At 37.1% G+C, this 18413-nt stretch overlaps 1 protein-coding gene across 1 annotated transcript in view; it reads left to right on the forward strand.

The window, feature by feature from the left end:
- gtpbp3 (GTP binding protein 3, mitochondrial) overlaps window positions 1-18413 on the forward strand; it is a 60119-nt gene that overhangs the window by 33466 nt on the left and 8240 nt on the right. Inside the window, exons 5-6 of the mRNA XM_067431224.1 lie at window positions 3765-3837; window positions 4402-4545. Coding sequence (XP_067287325.1) covers window positions 3765-3837; window positions 4402-4545 — 217 coding nt within the window. The remainder of the gene's footprint in view (window positions 1-3764; window positions 3838-4401; window positions 4546-18413) is intronic.

The raw sequence follows: 18413 nt of genomic DNA on the forward strand, positions 1-18413 counted from the left end.
ATAATAATAACGAGCAGCGATGACGGGCCCAAGCCGGTGGCACCGCCACCCTGGTGGCATCAGTTTAACTGTGCACAGCAGGCCAATAGGCATTTAATATGGGAAAAAATAAATAAAGGGACTATGTCAAAGTCATTTGAATTCACCTCATTAACTGCAGCAACTGGTGCCGCTATGACCAGGAACCACAACACTCACATCTCTGAGATCAATTACATTTTATTCATTAATTTTATGTCAGATGACGTCAAATGTCAATTTCAAAATGAGTGCAGAATACTGTCCAAATGCTGATGTTGTATTATCCTTACACTTCTCTTAAAAATAAATTAAGCCAAATCACAGAGACCGCAACAATGATTTTAATATCGGTGTCAGGTAAGAGTAATATCCGTGCATATAATTTATGGAAGTTTATTATAAACAGCCACTTTTATAAGATCATGTGAAACATTTTTTTTTATCCATTTGAATTCTATCAATAAATAATTAGTTTAAAGAGGTGTCATACGTGACCTTTGCAAACACAGCACATGACCTTCTTTAAAGCCCATGTTATAGAAAAGTATTTAGCATATCACTTTCAATTATGTGCAAATGTATTTTTTGCAGCTCAAAATTTTGTAAGTTCACAAGACCAGTATTTAATTAAAGATATAATATATGTTTTTGTTTTACTTATTTTTCACAATAAAGTGATAGATATTTGTGATAGCCTATGATATGAAAGGGTTAAATTATGAAAAAACAAGAGACAAGGTGACACACACACACAGAGTGAGAGAGACCCCCTACACACACACACACACACACACACACACACACACACACACACACACACACACACACACACACACACACACAGAGTGAGAGAGATCCCCTCCACACACACACACACACACACATAGAGTGATCCTGAGAGGGGGGGGGGGGGGGGGGGGGTTGTGACAGAGACACAAAATCAAACCAATAGCTTATTGGTTCTCATTTTTGTCCTTAAACAAAAGGCATTAATCTTCTAATTTTTAAGTTACACTACTTTTTTTTTTTTTAAAGACACTCAAATGTGTTTTTTCCTTTGTTAGTAATGTTTTTTTATATTTATATATTTTTTATTAATAATTATTTGTATTTACACAAATATTTAGCTAATTATATAAAACAATATTGTCAATGCCCTACAAATAAACTGGTTTTATACATTTATTTTTTTATTCAAACCCAGAATAATATGTTTTATCCTTTAATGCAGGCCAAAGCACAGCATTGAGAGGTAATCTTTTTAGACAGAAGAGTGGCACACACACACAGACACACACAGACACACACACACACACACACTGTAGAAATCAGTGACACATGTCCCCATGAGTCTGTGTGCATTCAGGTTGAAGTCCCCACCAGGCTAGAAAAAAGAACACACACACGCGCACACACACACACACACACACACACACACACACACACACACACACACACACACACACACACACACACACACACACACACACACACACACACACACACACACACACACACACACACACACACACACACACACACACACACTGTAGAAATCAGTGACACGTGTCTCCATGAGTCTGTGTGCATTCAGGTTGAAGTCCCCACCAGGCTAGAAAAAAGAACACGCACACACACAGTAGTAATGCTGAAGTATGCTGCAGGCAACTCTTATCAGTTAAGCCCATCCACCATCCCCCATCCCCCATCCACAACACACACACCCACCCACAAACACACACACATACACACACACTCATGTCTGGTTCACTATCTTTCTGGGGACTCATAGACGTAATGGTTTTTATGCTGTACAAACCATATATTCTGTCATCCTACACTGCCCCTGCCCCAAAACCTACCCATCACACAAAACTTTCTTCAAAAGAACTCATTCTGTGTGATTTATAAGCTTTTGTACCCATTGGGAAGTCCCCATGAGTCTGTGTGCCTTCAGGTTTAAGTCCCCACCAGGCTAGAAAACCATTCACACACACACACAGAGGCAAGGTTTTTTGCTTGAAAACTTATACAATATTGCCCTCTACTGGTCATTTAAGGGAGAGCATGAGTGTTGAAAAAACAGGAAAAAAAAAACAGTGTGATATATAGAATAACCAGCAGGTGGGAGTATAGCCTTATTTATGAACCATTACTTGTGTCCCAATTTGGTCTTTTTTAGGCTTTTACTAAGGGAAAACCGTTTGAGATATCCAATAACCGTTCACATTTTAGCATCTTCTGTATATTTACTTCATGTTGTCCGAGTTTGGAGGAGATTGAATGAATCGCTTTTGAGGAGAAGGTAAAAACTCAGAGCTCGCTTTCCACTTTGTGTTATCTTCCAACCAAATTATCTGACTTCCTGTTGGTCAGAGCTAATGACTGTAAATTAGAAAGTTGTCCGGCTCGAAAAGTACAATATATATACCAAGTTTGGTGACTGCAGATAAAACTAACCCCCCACTTTGGACAAAAGTGACACTTCCTGCTGCCAGTTGGTGGCGCTATAACTTTGTCTCACAAAAGTCATATCAATGTGATCAGCCTCTTACAACGAACACAAAGCTGAAGTTTCATCAAAATGAATTAATGTATGCAAAAGTTTTAAAACACTTCCTGTTTCCTTTTTCTCGCTATAAATTCGTCTCTTCGCCACGGCCAAACCGTTTGAGATATCAAAAAGTTGCTCGCAATTTAGCATCCTCAGTGTCTTGACTTCATGCTGTCCGAGTTTGGTGCTGATCGGGTCAATCGTCTAGGAGGAGTATCGCAAATTCCAGAGCATGCGTTTTCTGAACAACCCATAATAGCTCACTTCCTGTTGGGCTGACACATAACTTAGAGCACGAAAGTTGTTCGGCCCGATGAGCTCTATATGTGTACCGAGTTTCATATATGTACGTGCAAGTGTGTTTTATTTATAGACCCCGTTTTCAGACCCCACTTTAGGGGGCGCTGTCGAGCCCCCCTGCCACGCCCGGGTCCCAGCCTCAGCCCGGCCCTGATGGCCGCGCATTCTGATGCGTGTGCAAAGTTTCAAGAGTTTTCGAGCATGGGAAGGGCCTTGAAAATGCCCAAATAGTCGGGTTAAAATAATAATAATAATAATAATAATAATAATAATCCTTAGAAGAACAATAGGGCTCTGCGCCCTTTCAGGGCTTGGGCCCTAATAATAATCCTTAGAAGAACAATAGGGCTCTGCGCCCTTTCAGGGCTTGGGCCCTAATAATAATCCTTAGAAGAACAATAGGGCTCTGCGCCCTTTCAGGGCTTGGGCCCTAAATAGTAATATTGTGAAATATTATTATGATTTAAAAGAAATGTTTTTTTATTTCAATATATTTTAAAATGTAATTTATTACAGCACTCATGATCCTTGCATTCTAATATGCTGATTTGATGATTAAGAACCATTTTGTCTTATCAATATTGAAAACAGTAGTTCTTTGATGAATAGACATTTCAAAAGAACAGCATTTATTTGAAATAGAAATTGTGTAACTTTTGTAACAATAAATATCACTTTTGATCAAACAAATGCATCATTGATGAATAAAAGTATTAATTTATTACCAAAATCATAAAACAAACCTACTAACCCCCAACTTTTGAATGGTAGTGTACGTTACTCAACATCAACTTAGTTTATTGAACTGTTCTCAAAGCATTAGTAAACCGCTGAACTACATTCTGTGGAATTATGACTTAATTGTTGTATGTGTGTGTTTTCAATTTAGTGCTTGGCGCACGTAGAGGCATTCATCGACTTCAGTGAGGATGAACTCATAGAGGATGGAATCTTAAATGATGGTATGTCTCCTTAAATGGATTGGTTAAAACAGTGATTCATTTCCAGAATGTTTTGTGAGACTTTCCTGTTGGTAAAACCACAGCAGCTGTTGAGAGAAGGGCCATTGAATGTCGCAATTGACAGGCCATATAGAGACATAGTCGTAGTGCCTGAAGAATACTGCATGTACAGTTGATGCCCCTGCCATCATTTGTCCAATGTTACTTAGATGCTTTAAGTGTTATATTTACATGACAGAGTCTTTTGCTCTGGAGAATTGAGGGATTTCATTTGTGCGTCAAGGAACAAACCTGTCACAGACCATCTTCTTCCTCTGAGAGTTACTAACGGGCTGTAAAGCCACTGATAGAGGTCATGAAAAATAGTCTTTCCTCATTGACCTACTTCTAGTGTGCAATAGCTCTGTGGATTTGTAAGTTATGTTTTATCCATGTCCTTTAGAGTTAAAGCCCTTATGTTAATTTAAATATTGCATTTTAGTTTACAAAATGTAAAATTACAGCATCAATGTGATATTTTTTTTTAACCTTGATGCGTTGAGCTGAGTGTTTTGTCTGCTGCAGTGGACACAGCTGTTCGGCAGCTGCAGACCGATATGGAAAATCACCTCTCAGATCAGCGGAGAGGAGAGCGCCTGCGCAGTGGTGTTCAGGTGGTCATCGCTGGAAGCACCAACGCGGGCAAGAGCAGCCTGCTCAACATGCTCAGTAAGATCAGACATACAATCTGTGTGGAATATTCAATTATGCTAAATCTGACATGTCAAATACCGACAATAAGTGTTGAACTAAAGTCTTGCTTCAGACAGACAAGTGCTTCCCAACGGGTTTAGCTTCCGGACCCATGTTTTACATTTGATATCATACACTTTAGTATGGGGAACACATATTCACTATGACTTTTGCCTAAATAAACTCCTAATTTACTGCTTATTAGTTAGCAAGGTAGTTTTTGTAACATTTAAGTTTAGGTATTGGGTAGGTAGGATTAAGGGATTTAGAATAAGGTCATGCAGAATAAGGCATTAATATGTGCTTTATACGTTCTAATAAACAGCCAATATCCTAGTAATATGCACACTAATAATCAACTAGTTAATAGTTAATAACTGAACCTTAAAATTAAGTGTTACCATATCATGTGTGTGTTAACCCAACAGCTGCATATTATCATACAAAAGTAAAAAAAAAAAAAGCCATATAATCACACATAAGTTATGTATTTATTTAGATATAAATGAGTACCAGTCAAAGGTTTGGACACACCTTCTGCTTCAGTGTTTTTTTGTTTTGTTTTTGATTATTATTTTAAACATTGTGCATTAATAGGCAAGACTTCCAAGCTATGAAATAGCACATGGAATTTGTAGTAAACAAAAACGTTCTAAACAACCCAGAATGTTTCATGTAATAACATTCAGTTATAAGTCTCTCAAAAGTTATTAATTAATAATGAATTAATCATTTACAAAACATGATTTTATGTTCATAAATGATTAATAGGTCATATGCTTACATTTTACGAATGTCTTGTTAATTTAGGTATTATTAATAATAGTAATGTATTAATAATTAGTTAATAATGAACTAATCATTTACAAAACATGATTACCGTATATTCCTCAAATAAAAGCCTGTAGGCAATTAAACCTTGGGCCTCTGATAGTGGCTGGGGGCATGGTCAGCATGAACAAATAAAGGCCAGTCTCAAATAAAGGCGTGGGGAAAATGTGTGGATAATCTCCTAAAAGCCTTTCATTTAATGTGCATTCAAGTTCATCGTAATGTGCCCGGCTGAGCGTGACCGATATCATGCAACCATTCTGATGCACGCACTCCGTTTTTGCGAGTCCGACACACACTAATCTTATAGTAGTCTCTTCTATAGTTAACCTAAAAACGTTGTAGGGATGGCTCTGTAATTTAAATTGAGAATATAACTGATGCATTTATGGCATTTTAAATAGGCTACTACTGTAGTCTATGAGAGATTCGACGTCTGTGAAAATACTGTGTCAGGCAGGCTACACAAATATTGATCTTCACCTCTCTTACTCTGCATTTAACTTAAAATATTTTATTTTGTACAATAAAACTGAATAGGCTTTTGATGTTGATGAAATACTGCAAAGTGGTCATATGAACTAGGCTACACGAAAGACCATTTAAAAAAACAATATGCATAATCAAAATTGAATATCTCTGAGAAAAGTGTGCTCAACCTATTAGAAGCACGGATGAGTAATTAGATGGGTCAGAAAAATAACGACATTATAGTTTTTAAGAAAAAAAAAAAAAGTAAAGCGACATAAAGTGCTTAAACTTTTCTTAAGTGGAAGAAAGCTTTTTCCCCTCACGTGCAACGATATTTAGAAAGTGCGGAGCCATTAATTGCGTTAGAAAGATAACGGAATTATAGTTTTTTTAAGTAGAAAATAATATTTGTGTAAAGAGTAAATTGCTTAAAAATACACAACTCTTCTTAATGGAAGGAAGCTTTTTCCCTCAAGCGCAATAGGCTATACGAAATCATTGTTTTTTAAAATAGACAATAATATTTATGTAAAGATATATATTAAAATAAAAAGTGCTTAAAAGTATACAACTCTTAAGTGGAAGGAAGCTTTTTTTTCCCTCACGTGCAACCAATCTGTAGAAAGAGGAGTCAGGTTAGTAGGCTAAAATAACCTCACGTCCAACCTTTTGATCTGATTTTGCAAATCAAACAGATCAATAGTAGATAGTTGATAAGTTATTAGTTGATAACTATTTATCACTTACAAATCATTGAAGTAGTTGTCAAACTTGGGTGGGTAATGAATGCTTTGATCTAGTAGTAATGTAAACCAGTTCCACTAAAGCTCACTTCAGCTGCTCAGTGGTTAAAGACTCCATGTGTGTCAGAGAAGACAGTCTCACCAGTTAGCACTTACACTGCGATGTCCAGCGCCTGTTATAGATGATGTGTAAATCATTTCCAAAGCTTTCTGCATCCCCTAATCTAAAGTATAAAACATTTAGCACTTATATCTACAGATATAGGCGGTATAGCATACCACTTATTAATAATTTATGAATGTATTAACTAATAATTTATAAATATCTTGTATCTGAATTAACAAAACATTCATGAAATGGTAGCATATTTATGAATGTAGAGTCATGTTTTGTAAATGATTATTTCATCGTTTACTAATAAGTGACTTATTATAAATATTATTATAAACGGTTACAATTATATATATTGTTCAAAGTAGCTACATTTATGACATTCTCTCATTAAATTCATAAGGTAGTCCCCTGGAATGGTTGCGCCTTGTCAAGAGTTCATTTGTGACATTACTTTCCACCTTAATGTGCTTTAGACCATAACTTGTCTTGTGCAGAGGAAGAGTGGGTACAGAGTCAGTAGCCCTATTAGTGCTACTACAAGTTAACAGTACTCTACAGTTAAGTAAAGAGATAAGACAGTCCATAATTACTTTAAGAAATGAAGGTCAGTGAGTCCGAAAAATCTAAAGAACATTCCTAAGTATTCCCAAATTCAGTCACCAAAACATTCAATGATGAAATTGGCTCTCATGAGTACCATCCCAGGAAAGGAAGACCAAGAGCTACATCTGCTGCAGAAAATAAGATGCGAATTACCAGCCTCAGGAACTGCCGATTTACTGCACCTCAGATTACAGCCCACATAAATGATTTTCCCGGAATTCAAGTGGCAGACATACTTAAACATCGACTGTTCAGAGGAGACTGCGTGAGTCAGGCCTTCATGATTGAATTGTGGCATAGAAACCATGACTTTTGAAGAACAACAAGCAAAAGAGACTTGCTTGGGCCAAGAAATGCAAGGAATGGACTTTAAATCAGTGAAAAACTGTCTTTTGGCCTAATGAGTCCAAATTTGAGATTTTTAATCCTAACCGCTGTGTCTTTGTGTTCCTGAATGTGTGGTTCCCACTGTGAAGTATGGAGGAGGAGGTGTGATGTTTTGGGGATGATTTGTTGGAGACTTAGTCAAAATTGAGGCCACGCTTAACCAGCATGGCTACCACAGCATTTTGCAGCGACATCTGGTTTGCATTTAGTGGGGCTATCATTATTTTTCCAACAGGACAATGACCCCAAACACACCTCTAGATTATTTAAGAGCTATTTGTCCAAGAAGGATAGTGGAGTGCTGCATCAGATGACCTGGCCTCCACAATCCTGACCCTGGCCTGACCCGATCTAAATCCAATTGTGATGGCTTGGGATGAGTTGGACCAGAGAGTGAAGGAAAAGCAGCCAAAAAGTACTCAGCACTTCTAGGAACTCCCTTAAGATTCTTGGAAAACCATTCCAGGTGACTGCCTCATGAGGCTGGCTTAATGTTCTGCCATAATTTCAATTTCTTCAGTATTATTCAATGTTAAAAACAATAAAAAATAAAGTAAATTAAAATGGGTTGGAGCATCTCCAAAACTGCAGCTCATGTAGGGTGTTCCCGGTTTGCAGTAGTATCAAAGCAGTATAAAGATTCAAACGGTTATGAATCAGCTTATTGATTCATGATTCGGATCGCGTGTCAAACTGCGTGAGTCCTGCCAAACTCCTGAAATCACGTAATGTTGGCGATCCGAATCATGTATTGGTATTCATAACCGTTTGAATCTTTATTTGAGGATTGAAAACAAACCAGGAAGAGAAGACAATGCTGAATAAAGTCGTAGTTTTTATGATTTTTGGACCAAAATGTATTTTTGATGCTTCAAGAGATTTTAAGTAACCAACTGATGTCACATATGGACTACTTTGATGATGTTTTTATTATCTTTCTGGACATGGACAGTATGGTGTGCATACACTTGGATACGCTCTCGGACTAATTATTAAATATCTTAAACTGTGTTCTGAACATGAACGGATGTCTTACGGGTGTGGAATGACATTAGGGTGAGTCATTAATGACATCAATTTCATTTTTGGGTGAACTAACCCTTTAAGGGCATGTTTTGCAACCTGTCCATGTTGGCATCTGCGTAATTTGGCTAGCTTCTACCAAAACAGCAGATGTGTTCGTGCTGAAGGATTTTATTGGATGTACAGCCTTTGATGTTACAACAAAGGATATTGGAAGTGTTTTCTCTTCCCTAAAGCCGTGCTGTTTGCTTAGAAACTAAACACCATTATATAATTAGTTACATTTTTTGTTACCTTCACATAAATGAATTACATTTTTTTAAATAACAACAATTTTGACCATGATTGTATGCATATATATATATATATATATATATATATATATATATATATATATATATATATATATATATATATATATATATATATATATATATATATATATATATATATGTGTGTATGCATACAGTCATGGTCAAAATTGTTGGTACCCCTGGTAAATATGATGAAATATGGCTGTAAAAAAATAATCTGCATTGTTTATCCTTTTGATCTTTTATTTAAAAAAAGTCACAAAAATCCAACCTTTCATTTAAGTAAAATAATTGAAAATGGGGGGGTAAATCACATTATGAAATAAATGCTTTTCTCCACATTGGCCACAATTGTTGGTACCCCTAGAATTTTAAATGAGTAAAATATCTCTGAAGTATATTTACATTAATATGTACATTTTTTAGCACACCAGGGTGACAAGGAACATGTATTTGTCAAGCTATGATGTCTTGTTTAACAGGAGTATAAATATAAGGAGGCATAAAAGCCTAATTCCCTTAATCATTTATCACAATGAGTGAAACCAAAAAATATAGTTCTGATGTGCAGCAAAAGATTGTTGAGCTTCACAAAAAAGAAAGTGGCTGTAAGAAAATAGCTAAAGCATTGAAAATCCCTATTTCCACCATCAGGGCAAAAATTAAGAAGCTCCATTTAACTAAAGATGTCACAAATCTGCCTGAAAGAGGACGTGTGTATTCTCCTAATGCACGGTGAGGAGGAACATTTGAGTGCACAAAGACTCTCCAAGGACCACAGATGGAGAATCGCAGAGATTAGTTGAGTCTTGGGGTCAGAAAGCCTAATATCTTTTTTCAAACAACCCCTAAATCACCACATGTTGTTTGGGAGGGATTCAAGAAAAATCCTCCTCGCTCATCCATAAACAAACTCCAGCATATTCAGTTGTCAGACATGACTGGAAAGTCAAAAGGCACCTGGTTCTGTGGTCAGATCAAACTATAAAATAGATTTTTGGCATTAAATATACCAGATGGGTTTGGTGCAAACAGGGATAAAAAGTACCCCATGCCCACGGCTAAAAATACTACTGGATCTTTAATGTTGTGGCCTTATTTTTTTTGCTGGAGGTCCTGGACCTCTTGTTCAGATACATGGTATCAGGGATTCTAGCAAATACCAAAATATAAAAAATTAAAACTTGATGGATTCTGCTAGAAATCTTATAATGGGCCGTGGTTGGATCTCCCATCAGGACAACAATCCAAAAAAAAAAATACATTAAAATCAACACACACGTCACTGAGCACAAAATGAAGCTTCTGCCATGACCGTCCCAGTTTCCTGACTTGAAGCCTATAGAAGATGAGTGGCTGAACTAAAGAGAAAAAGCACCAACATGGATCTGGGAATCTGAAGGATCTGGAGAGCTTCAGTATGGAGGAACGGTCTCTGATCTCTTGTCAGGTGTTCTCCAAACTCATAAGGCATTATAGAAGAAGACTCTTAAGAGCTGTTATCTTGGGAAAAGGAGGTTGCAAAAAGTATTTCATAAAAGGGAACCAAGAATTGTGGCCAGTGTGTTTTGGAGAAAAGCATTTTTTTCCTAATGTGATTTACCCCCCTTTGTCAGTTATTTTACTTTAATGAAAGGTTCGATTTTTGCAAATTTTTTAATAAAAGATCAAAAGGATAAACAATGCAGATTTATTTTTTACAGCCATATTTGATCATATTTACCAGGGGGTACCAACAATTTTAACCATGACTGTATATATATATATATATATATATATATATATATATATATATATATATATATATATATATATATATATATATATATATATATATATATATATATATATATATATATATACAGTATATTTAATGGAAAATATTTTTTCTTTAAATAGTAGTAATCTTTTTGTTGTTTTACTGTATTTTTGATCCAAAAACTGCAGCCTTGGTGAGCAGCATAAAAGACTTCTTTTAAAATCTTGAAAAAGTCTTACCAACCCCAAACTTTTACTTTAATGAAGTAAAAGTTTAACACCTTACTTTAATGAAAGGTTCGATTTTTGCACATTTTTTAATAAAAGATCAAAAGGATAAACAATGCAGATTTATTTTTTACAGCCATATTTGATCATATTTACCAGGGGGTACCAACAATTTTAACCATGACTGTATATATATATATATATATATATATATATATATATATATATATATATATATATATATATATATATATATATATATATATATATATATATATATATATATATATATATATACAGTATATTTAATGGAAAATATTTTTTCTTTAAATAGTAGTAATCTTTTTGTTGTTTTACTGTATTTTTGATCCAAAAACTGCAGCCTTGGTGAGCAGCATAAGAGACTTCTTTTAAAATCTTGAAAAAGTCTTACCAACCCCAAACTTTTAAACAGTAGTAGATCTTAAGTGATCTTAAGTGAAAGACTTTTTGTTTCTTTCCAATTTTTCATGGATCCTATCACAACTCTTTCCAGCCCCCTTCGGACTTTATTTTTTAACTTAAAAGAAGAATATTTTCTGCTCTTCTACTTTTTTTTTTAACTTTCCTTTGTTCCTTTTGCTCACACTAAACACTGTACCAAATCATATTTCTGATTACAAGATTATCATGTTTTTACTTTAAAAAGGTTAAACAAATTTTAGGGGCAAAAGTGCCTTATTGTCTTATGACAGAAGGTTAAAGGCTGTGGTAAATGCACATATTATCATGCACACTCATAAAGAGGCACCGTACGACCTTTAGTGACGTTTATCTCTGACCTCTGACCTCTCCAGTAGCAGAGGGGGATGTTTGGATATCACCACACTTCCTGCCCTGAATTACCCCACATTCATCAGGCCTGTTATTGTTTGTGGTCCAGCTTGTCTTGTTTGCGGTCCAATGGTGTCACTTTCTACATTTTAATTAAGCAATTTGCTTAAAATCTGAATTGAATGTTATGCATTTGAAGAATTGAGATTTGCAGTAAATGCAGATTTAATATTTTCAATTTTATGCTGATTTTAAGATTGATAAGTTCTATAAACTCTTTAAGGAAGTTCACACAAAGAGCTCTTGAGTGAAACTGGCCTCTTCCTTCCAGTGGACATATGGAAATATACTTTAATACCAGACTATACCAGACTGGAAAAAAATAGCACACATTTCAGTACAACAGTGAAACATTTCTTCAAACTTTCTTCCACTCAAAGAAACTGCAAAGCACAGCACTGGTTTAAAGTGGTTTATTGTGTTGATTTATCTGCAGTTATTTTGGTTCAGTGCTGAGCAGCAAAAAAAAACACTAAAGGACAAGAGTTGCTAACTGTGTTTTATTTAAAAGTTTTTAAAATTCTAGACAGATCATAACTAACATGCAACAAAACAAGACAAAAGGTAATTGGATAATGAAAACATGTTACAGTACCTTGCTAATAAATGAAACCCTCATACTAGTTTTGAAACAACAACTTGTTACTCGGTTACACTCACCACTAGACTACCGTTTGATAGCCAGCTAACATTTAAACTGTGGTTATCTCTTATAAAGACCGTGCACTGATATCATATTCTTCAGCAGATCATTTAAATGATATATGACAAATGACCTTCACATCATTGAGGTGCTTTTAATGCAAGTATTTAAATACATGAAATATTGATAACAGACATTATATGCAAATATGTGATTATGCTGTATATAAAATACTGTAACGTTCTATAAATATGTCAGCATCATGTTTACCAGTGAGCTGTATAACACATCTGTGAAATCGCAGTAAATTACAAGAGACAGCTTCTCACGTTGGGAACACCAGTGTGTGTGTCATTTATATTTAGTAGCAGAAAACTCGAAGCAAAATGGCGTTGACAAGCGTCCCATGTTATCATTAATTCAGAACATTTAAAGTGACTGTGATCCCTGAACAGTCTTGAAGAAACACGATTAGAACAAAGTGCTGCATTTATAATCAACAATGTATAGAACTACGCTTAACAACAAAGGTCATTTATTTATGTCTCAATCACTACAAATGTCCCCCCAGAATTCACCAAAAACCAAACAGTCATTGGGGAGGTGGGCTTATCAACTGGCCAGAATGGCTGCGCTGTACCGGAGGTTGAGGAGACCCCCCTGCAGCCAGTTTACCCCCATAATTAGGGCTGGGTTTCGATTCAAATTGCAAGAATTGATTCGATTCCGATTCTCAAGATCTTGAATCGATTATCATTATTCGATCCGATCCGATCCGATCTTCGAGATTTAGATAAGTGTTTTTGAAGAAAGCATTTTTTTCCAGCTGTTACCTGAATTCAGGGGTGGGATAAGTCACACATGTGCAAGTCACAAGCAAGTCTCAAGTCTTAACATTCAAGTCGCAAGCAAGTCCAAGTCATGTGTTGTGACAGTCAAGTCAAGTCACTGCTTTATGCAAGTGAAGTCAAGTCATAGCTTAGGTCAAGAATCTCTTGAAGCATCGAAAATACATTTTGTTCCAAAAATAACAAAAACTACGACTTTATTCAGCATGGTCTTCTCTTCCGCGTTTGTTTTCAAACCTCAAATAAAGATTCAAACGGTTATGAATCAGTGTATTGATTCATGATTCGGATCGCGTGTCAAACGGCTGAAATCACGTGACATTGGCGAGCCGAATTATGAATCAATTCACTGATTCATGACCGTTTAAATCTATTACTATTATTATATTATTCAAATTAATGGAGTATTTATGGTTGTAAAGAACAATCCCCCTTCCCGAGTGCTCTAGACAGCAAACGCGCGCTGTCATGACAAGGCAGCCCTTACAACTTCCTTGGCAGTAAGACAGCACACTGCAGTGAGAACTGCTGTGGCGTAAGGCACGTTCTTGACATATCCAACAGCCCGAGTTCGCTCGTTTAACTTACTCTAGTATTCTCTGTCTGCGACGGTTCTTCTTAGCTCGACGGAACGAGAGAAGAGGAAGAGTGAGGAAAGCTCCGTCTGTCCACGGCGCTTCTTAAGCACGGCGGCATAGTGACGAGAGCTTTGGCACGAGTTTGTTTATTTACTCTAGTATTCTCTGTCCGTGGCGGTTCTTACCGCAGCGGAACATGAAGAAGAGTGAGGAAAACTCGGTCTGTCTGCGGCACTTCTTCAGCACGGCGGCGGAGGTATAGTGATGAGAGCTTCGGTTTGAGTTTGTTTATCTACTCTAGTATTCTCTGTCCGCGACATGTTCTTTGTTTTAATGTCCTTCCACCTCGCGTGCATGCACGGGGAAAATGTAGACCTATTATTAAATCGATCCTCTGAGTTACGGATCGATCTTTAGAAATTAATAGGGGTGTGCATTGGCACTGCCTTCACGATTCGATTCGATTACGATTCACCAGGTAACGATTCGATTCAATTCGATTCTACGATGCATTGTGATGCATCAAAATTCTACTGCACACAAAGCAAATTTTTCATCAGTCATGAGGCAATACAAGCAGATATTAAACAACAGATTGTATTGGCTGCTATGTGTCTCCTGTATCTTTGACATAAAAGTTATTAAATAAAATAAAATGTAATTAAATAAAATTAAATTAAATGCAATTAACCCTTAAATGCATGACTGTTTCACCAAACATTCTTACATATTCAGGTCGTTAGCGACCCAGATCTATATTTAACATGGATAGACCTCTACCTGTCGTGATAATATATAAAACTCCTGATTTTAGAGTAACAGCTACAGAAGAATAAAATAAAACCTATTTCGTTACCTTTTGGAGCTTGGAAGGATTCAGTTTGAGCAGATGTTTAATACCATCATCATCTGTCCTCGTCAGAGTTCGTTTACCAGTATATTCAGCATCTGCCTCATATTCGCGATCTCCAGCATATTCTCCAAACTCATTTTCAATGTCTTCAAAATCAATATTTTGATCACTGACAGCTTCTTGACCACATCCATCATCAAGAGACAGTGACACTAACATATGATTGTGTTTAGTACTTGCTCTCTGAAGTAAATCACTAAGCCATTTCAAGTTTTGCAGATTATAATTATTGTTTAGTTTTCTGTCAGAGGTAACTATGAGTGAAACGTCACTTCATCATTGGGTATCAGACATTGCCACCTTGTGGAATAAAGGTGAATTGCGCCGTATTTCGTCATTATAGATTAATTTATTATTGTGCAAAAAATATATACGTACAATCCTACACACCTCGGGTCGTTAGCGCGTTTTTAATAACCCGTCTATCGCGGTCATCTCCCTCCGCCTCAGCCATCTTCCTTGTTGTTGTTGTTATTCTCCCGGAGTATTTGAAACTTCACAACTTTATCGTCCGCCAGAAAATAAACAGTGACATAATCGATTATGGTACTTTGCCGCTGTCATGACAAATCCTGTCCCCCTGTGAAATCGTATCCGCTGGTAGCAGTTTTAAATGCCTGATCAAAAGTTGTTATACATGGTTCTGGAAAATTATTTGTTTAAAAATAACTAAATAATAAACTAATAAACTATGAATTCATTGCCATACTAAGTACACACGCAAAACATTTATTTAAAATATGTAATTGCTATAATGGGAGCAAAAACATGTTCTGAATTATATACTTATATAAGCACTTATAGCTTCAGTTATATACTACTAATTAGGGCTGGGCGATATGGCCAAAATTTCATATCCCGATATAGCTCATTTGATATCCCGATAACGATATACATAACGATATAGCAACCTTTCTATTAATTCAGTTTATGAATAGTCTATACAAAATTGCAATGTGGAAATGCAGTTTGAAATGATATACAAAACAAATAAAGGTAGTATGGACTACATTTTTATTTTATTTAGAACCTTTTTTTAAAGCAAGACTGTTAGTAAAGTTAACACCTGCCTAGGGATGTTTACCGATGAACGTTTGACCGATGGCTGACCGTATCAACGTTAACCGATCAAAGTTGTCGGTTAAAATAAATAAAAAAGTGATCTCTAAATTAGGCTATTATAGACAGTGGACTAAACGCTACTACAGTTGGCCGTCTCATTCCAAAATCTTTTTGTGTGATTGAACATATCCCTCGCACTCAATTTTTCATAACTTGCCTGTTTGTACTTAATAAACCAATAAAAACATTTGGCGCGAGGTCACAGCGTTTGGGTTTGCGCGCTCACAAGGTTTGCAAAAAGTAAACACTCGAGGTTAGAGCCAGGGCAGACGACAGTATGAAGCGTGCATTTCGCTTAAGATGGGCTTACATTTGGAAATATATTACATCTTCATTTCAGTGGTAACACATAAGGTGTTGATCGTCTTTCTTTATTATTGTTAGCAGTAACGTTACCTCAAACTAAAGCGGCGTCTCTTCGGAGCTGTCATTTTCTTAAATGAGCCGCGGCAATGATTCAAATGAGCTTCTAAGGCTGGACAAACGCCTTTATTTTCAACGCGATCACCTTGTACCCAAACCATTTCGAAACTAAGGAGCCATTTGTCCTCTGATTACAAACAAGCTCCTCTGCGGCGCGTTTGCGGGACTCGTGTTTCGCGCTGTGGGGGATTTTTAAAAAAGTGACGTGAGTGGAAGGGAGGCTGCAGCGCGTGTGTGTGTGAGTAAGAGAGCGAGAGAGAGACAGAGGGAGCGCGTTTATGTATTGCATGGGCATGCCATGGCGTGAGGTGCATCTTGACATAAAATTCTGCCATAAACGCCTTATCGTGGCGTAAGCGATAGAGCCTTATATAAAACGATAGACATTTTCTATCGTCCAGACGATATATTTCGTCATATCGCCCAGCCCTACTACTAATATATGAAACATATGCTTTGTAAGACATTAAAGACTATTTTAACACAATTTAAACAGCAACAATCAAAACGCGATTGTGTAAGAATTGTAATCAGGCTCTGAACAGAATACCTATTAAAATTTCTTTCAGCCAATAGAATCGCTCTGGGGGTCCTTGCGGACACGATTTCACAGGGGGACAGGATTTGTCATGACACCGCATCGATGCTGAATCGTTCATGCCCCGCATCGCGATGCATCGCCGAATCGATTATTGTTGACACCCCTAGAAATTAATATGAAAATCGATTCAGAATTGGTGAATCGATTTTTTCAACACAGTCTTAGCCATAATACGGATATGGGGCATGGAGTGTGGGATATTTGAGAGGGAGGGGAGCAAGGGGTGGGGGCAGAGCAGGAGGCCATCCACATCATGGGGGCTGGGCCAGGTCAATCGGCTTGATTATGTCCAAGTGAGTCGGTTTGAGGTGGTCAATGGAGAGTCGCTCCAGTGTGCCGCTCCTGTACACCAGAAGAATGTAGTCCCCTGTCTCCAGAACTTGGAATGGGCCCTTGTAGGGCAGATGTAGTGGTCCCCTGTGGGCTTTGTGGCAAATGAAAACATAATCAGCCTTCAATAAACAGTGGCTGTCAATAAACAAGCTCTGCGGATGAGGACTGAAGGTCCTCTTTTGGCCCCTGCAGGTTATATGGGGTCATGCGGTGGAGTTTCACTCTGCGACCATGTCCCACAGCTCAGACATGAACTGTGCGCCTCAGTTACAGGATATGTCTGAAGGAGTGCCAAAACGGGCAACCCAGGTACCAATAAATGCCTGTGTTGTTTCGACAGATGCCCCTGACGTCACAGGCACAGCCTCAGGTTAACAGATATGTGAAACTGTGAGATGAGGGCAGAGGACCGACCAGGTCCATGTTTACATGGTCTAACCGCTCAGAAACTGGGAACAAATCTAACTCTATCTTTAGTGTGCCGGTGTACTTTGGCCCGTTGGCACTCAACGCAGGTGTTAGCCCAGTCCCTAACGTCATTCTTAAGGTCGTGCCAAACAAACGGTAACACTTAAGTATAGTGAACACATATTCACTATTAACTACGACTTTTGCCTCAATAAACTCCTAATTTACTGCTTATTAATAGTTAGTACGGTAGTTTTTGTAACATTTAAGTTTAGGTATTGGGTAGGATTAAGGGATTTAGAATAAGGTCATGCAGAATAAGGCATTAATATGTGCTTTATAAGTACTAATAAACTGCCAATATCCTAGTAATATGTACGCTAATAAGCAACTAGTAATTAGTTAATAACTGAACCTTAAAATAAAGTGTTACCAAACAAACTTTTCTGCAACCAGTCTCTGTGATGCTTTCGAACCTGGGTGGAAGAGACCATGGATGGTATCAAAAACTTGTAATCTCCATCCCAAGGGGACGACCGGTCGTGGAATACCTGTGGAGATGTAGTCGAGATCCTCAGGAATTGCACGTCCGGGTCTGTGGTCTGAGTCGCCACCATGCTGTTGTAATC

This window comes from Pseudorasbora parva, chromosome 22, assembly GCF_024679245.1.
Source record: "Pseudorasbora parva isolate DD20220531a chromosome 22, ASM2467924v1, whole genome shotgun sequence".
NCBI classification, from domain to species: domain Eukaryota; kingdom Metazoa; phylum Chordata; class Actinopteri; order Cypriniformes; family Gobionidae; genus Pseudorasbora; species Pseudorasbora parva.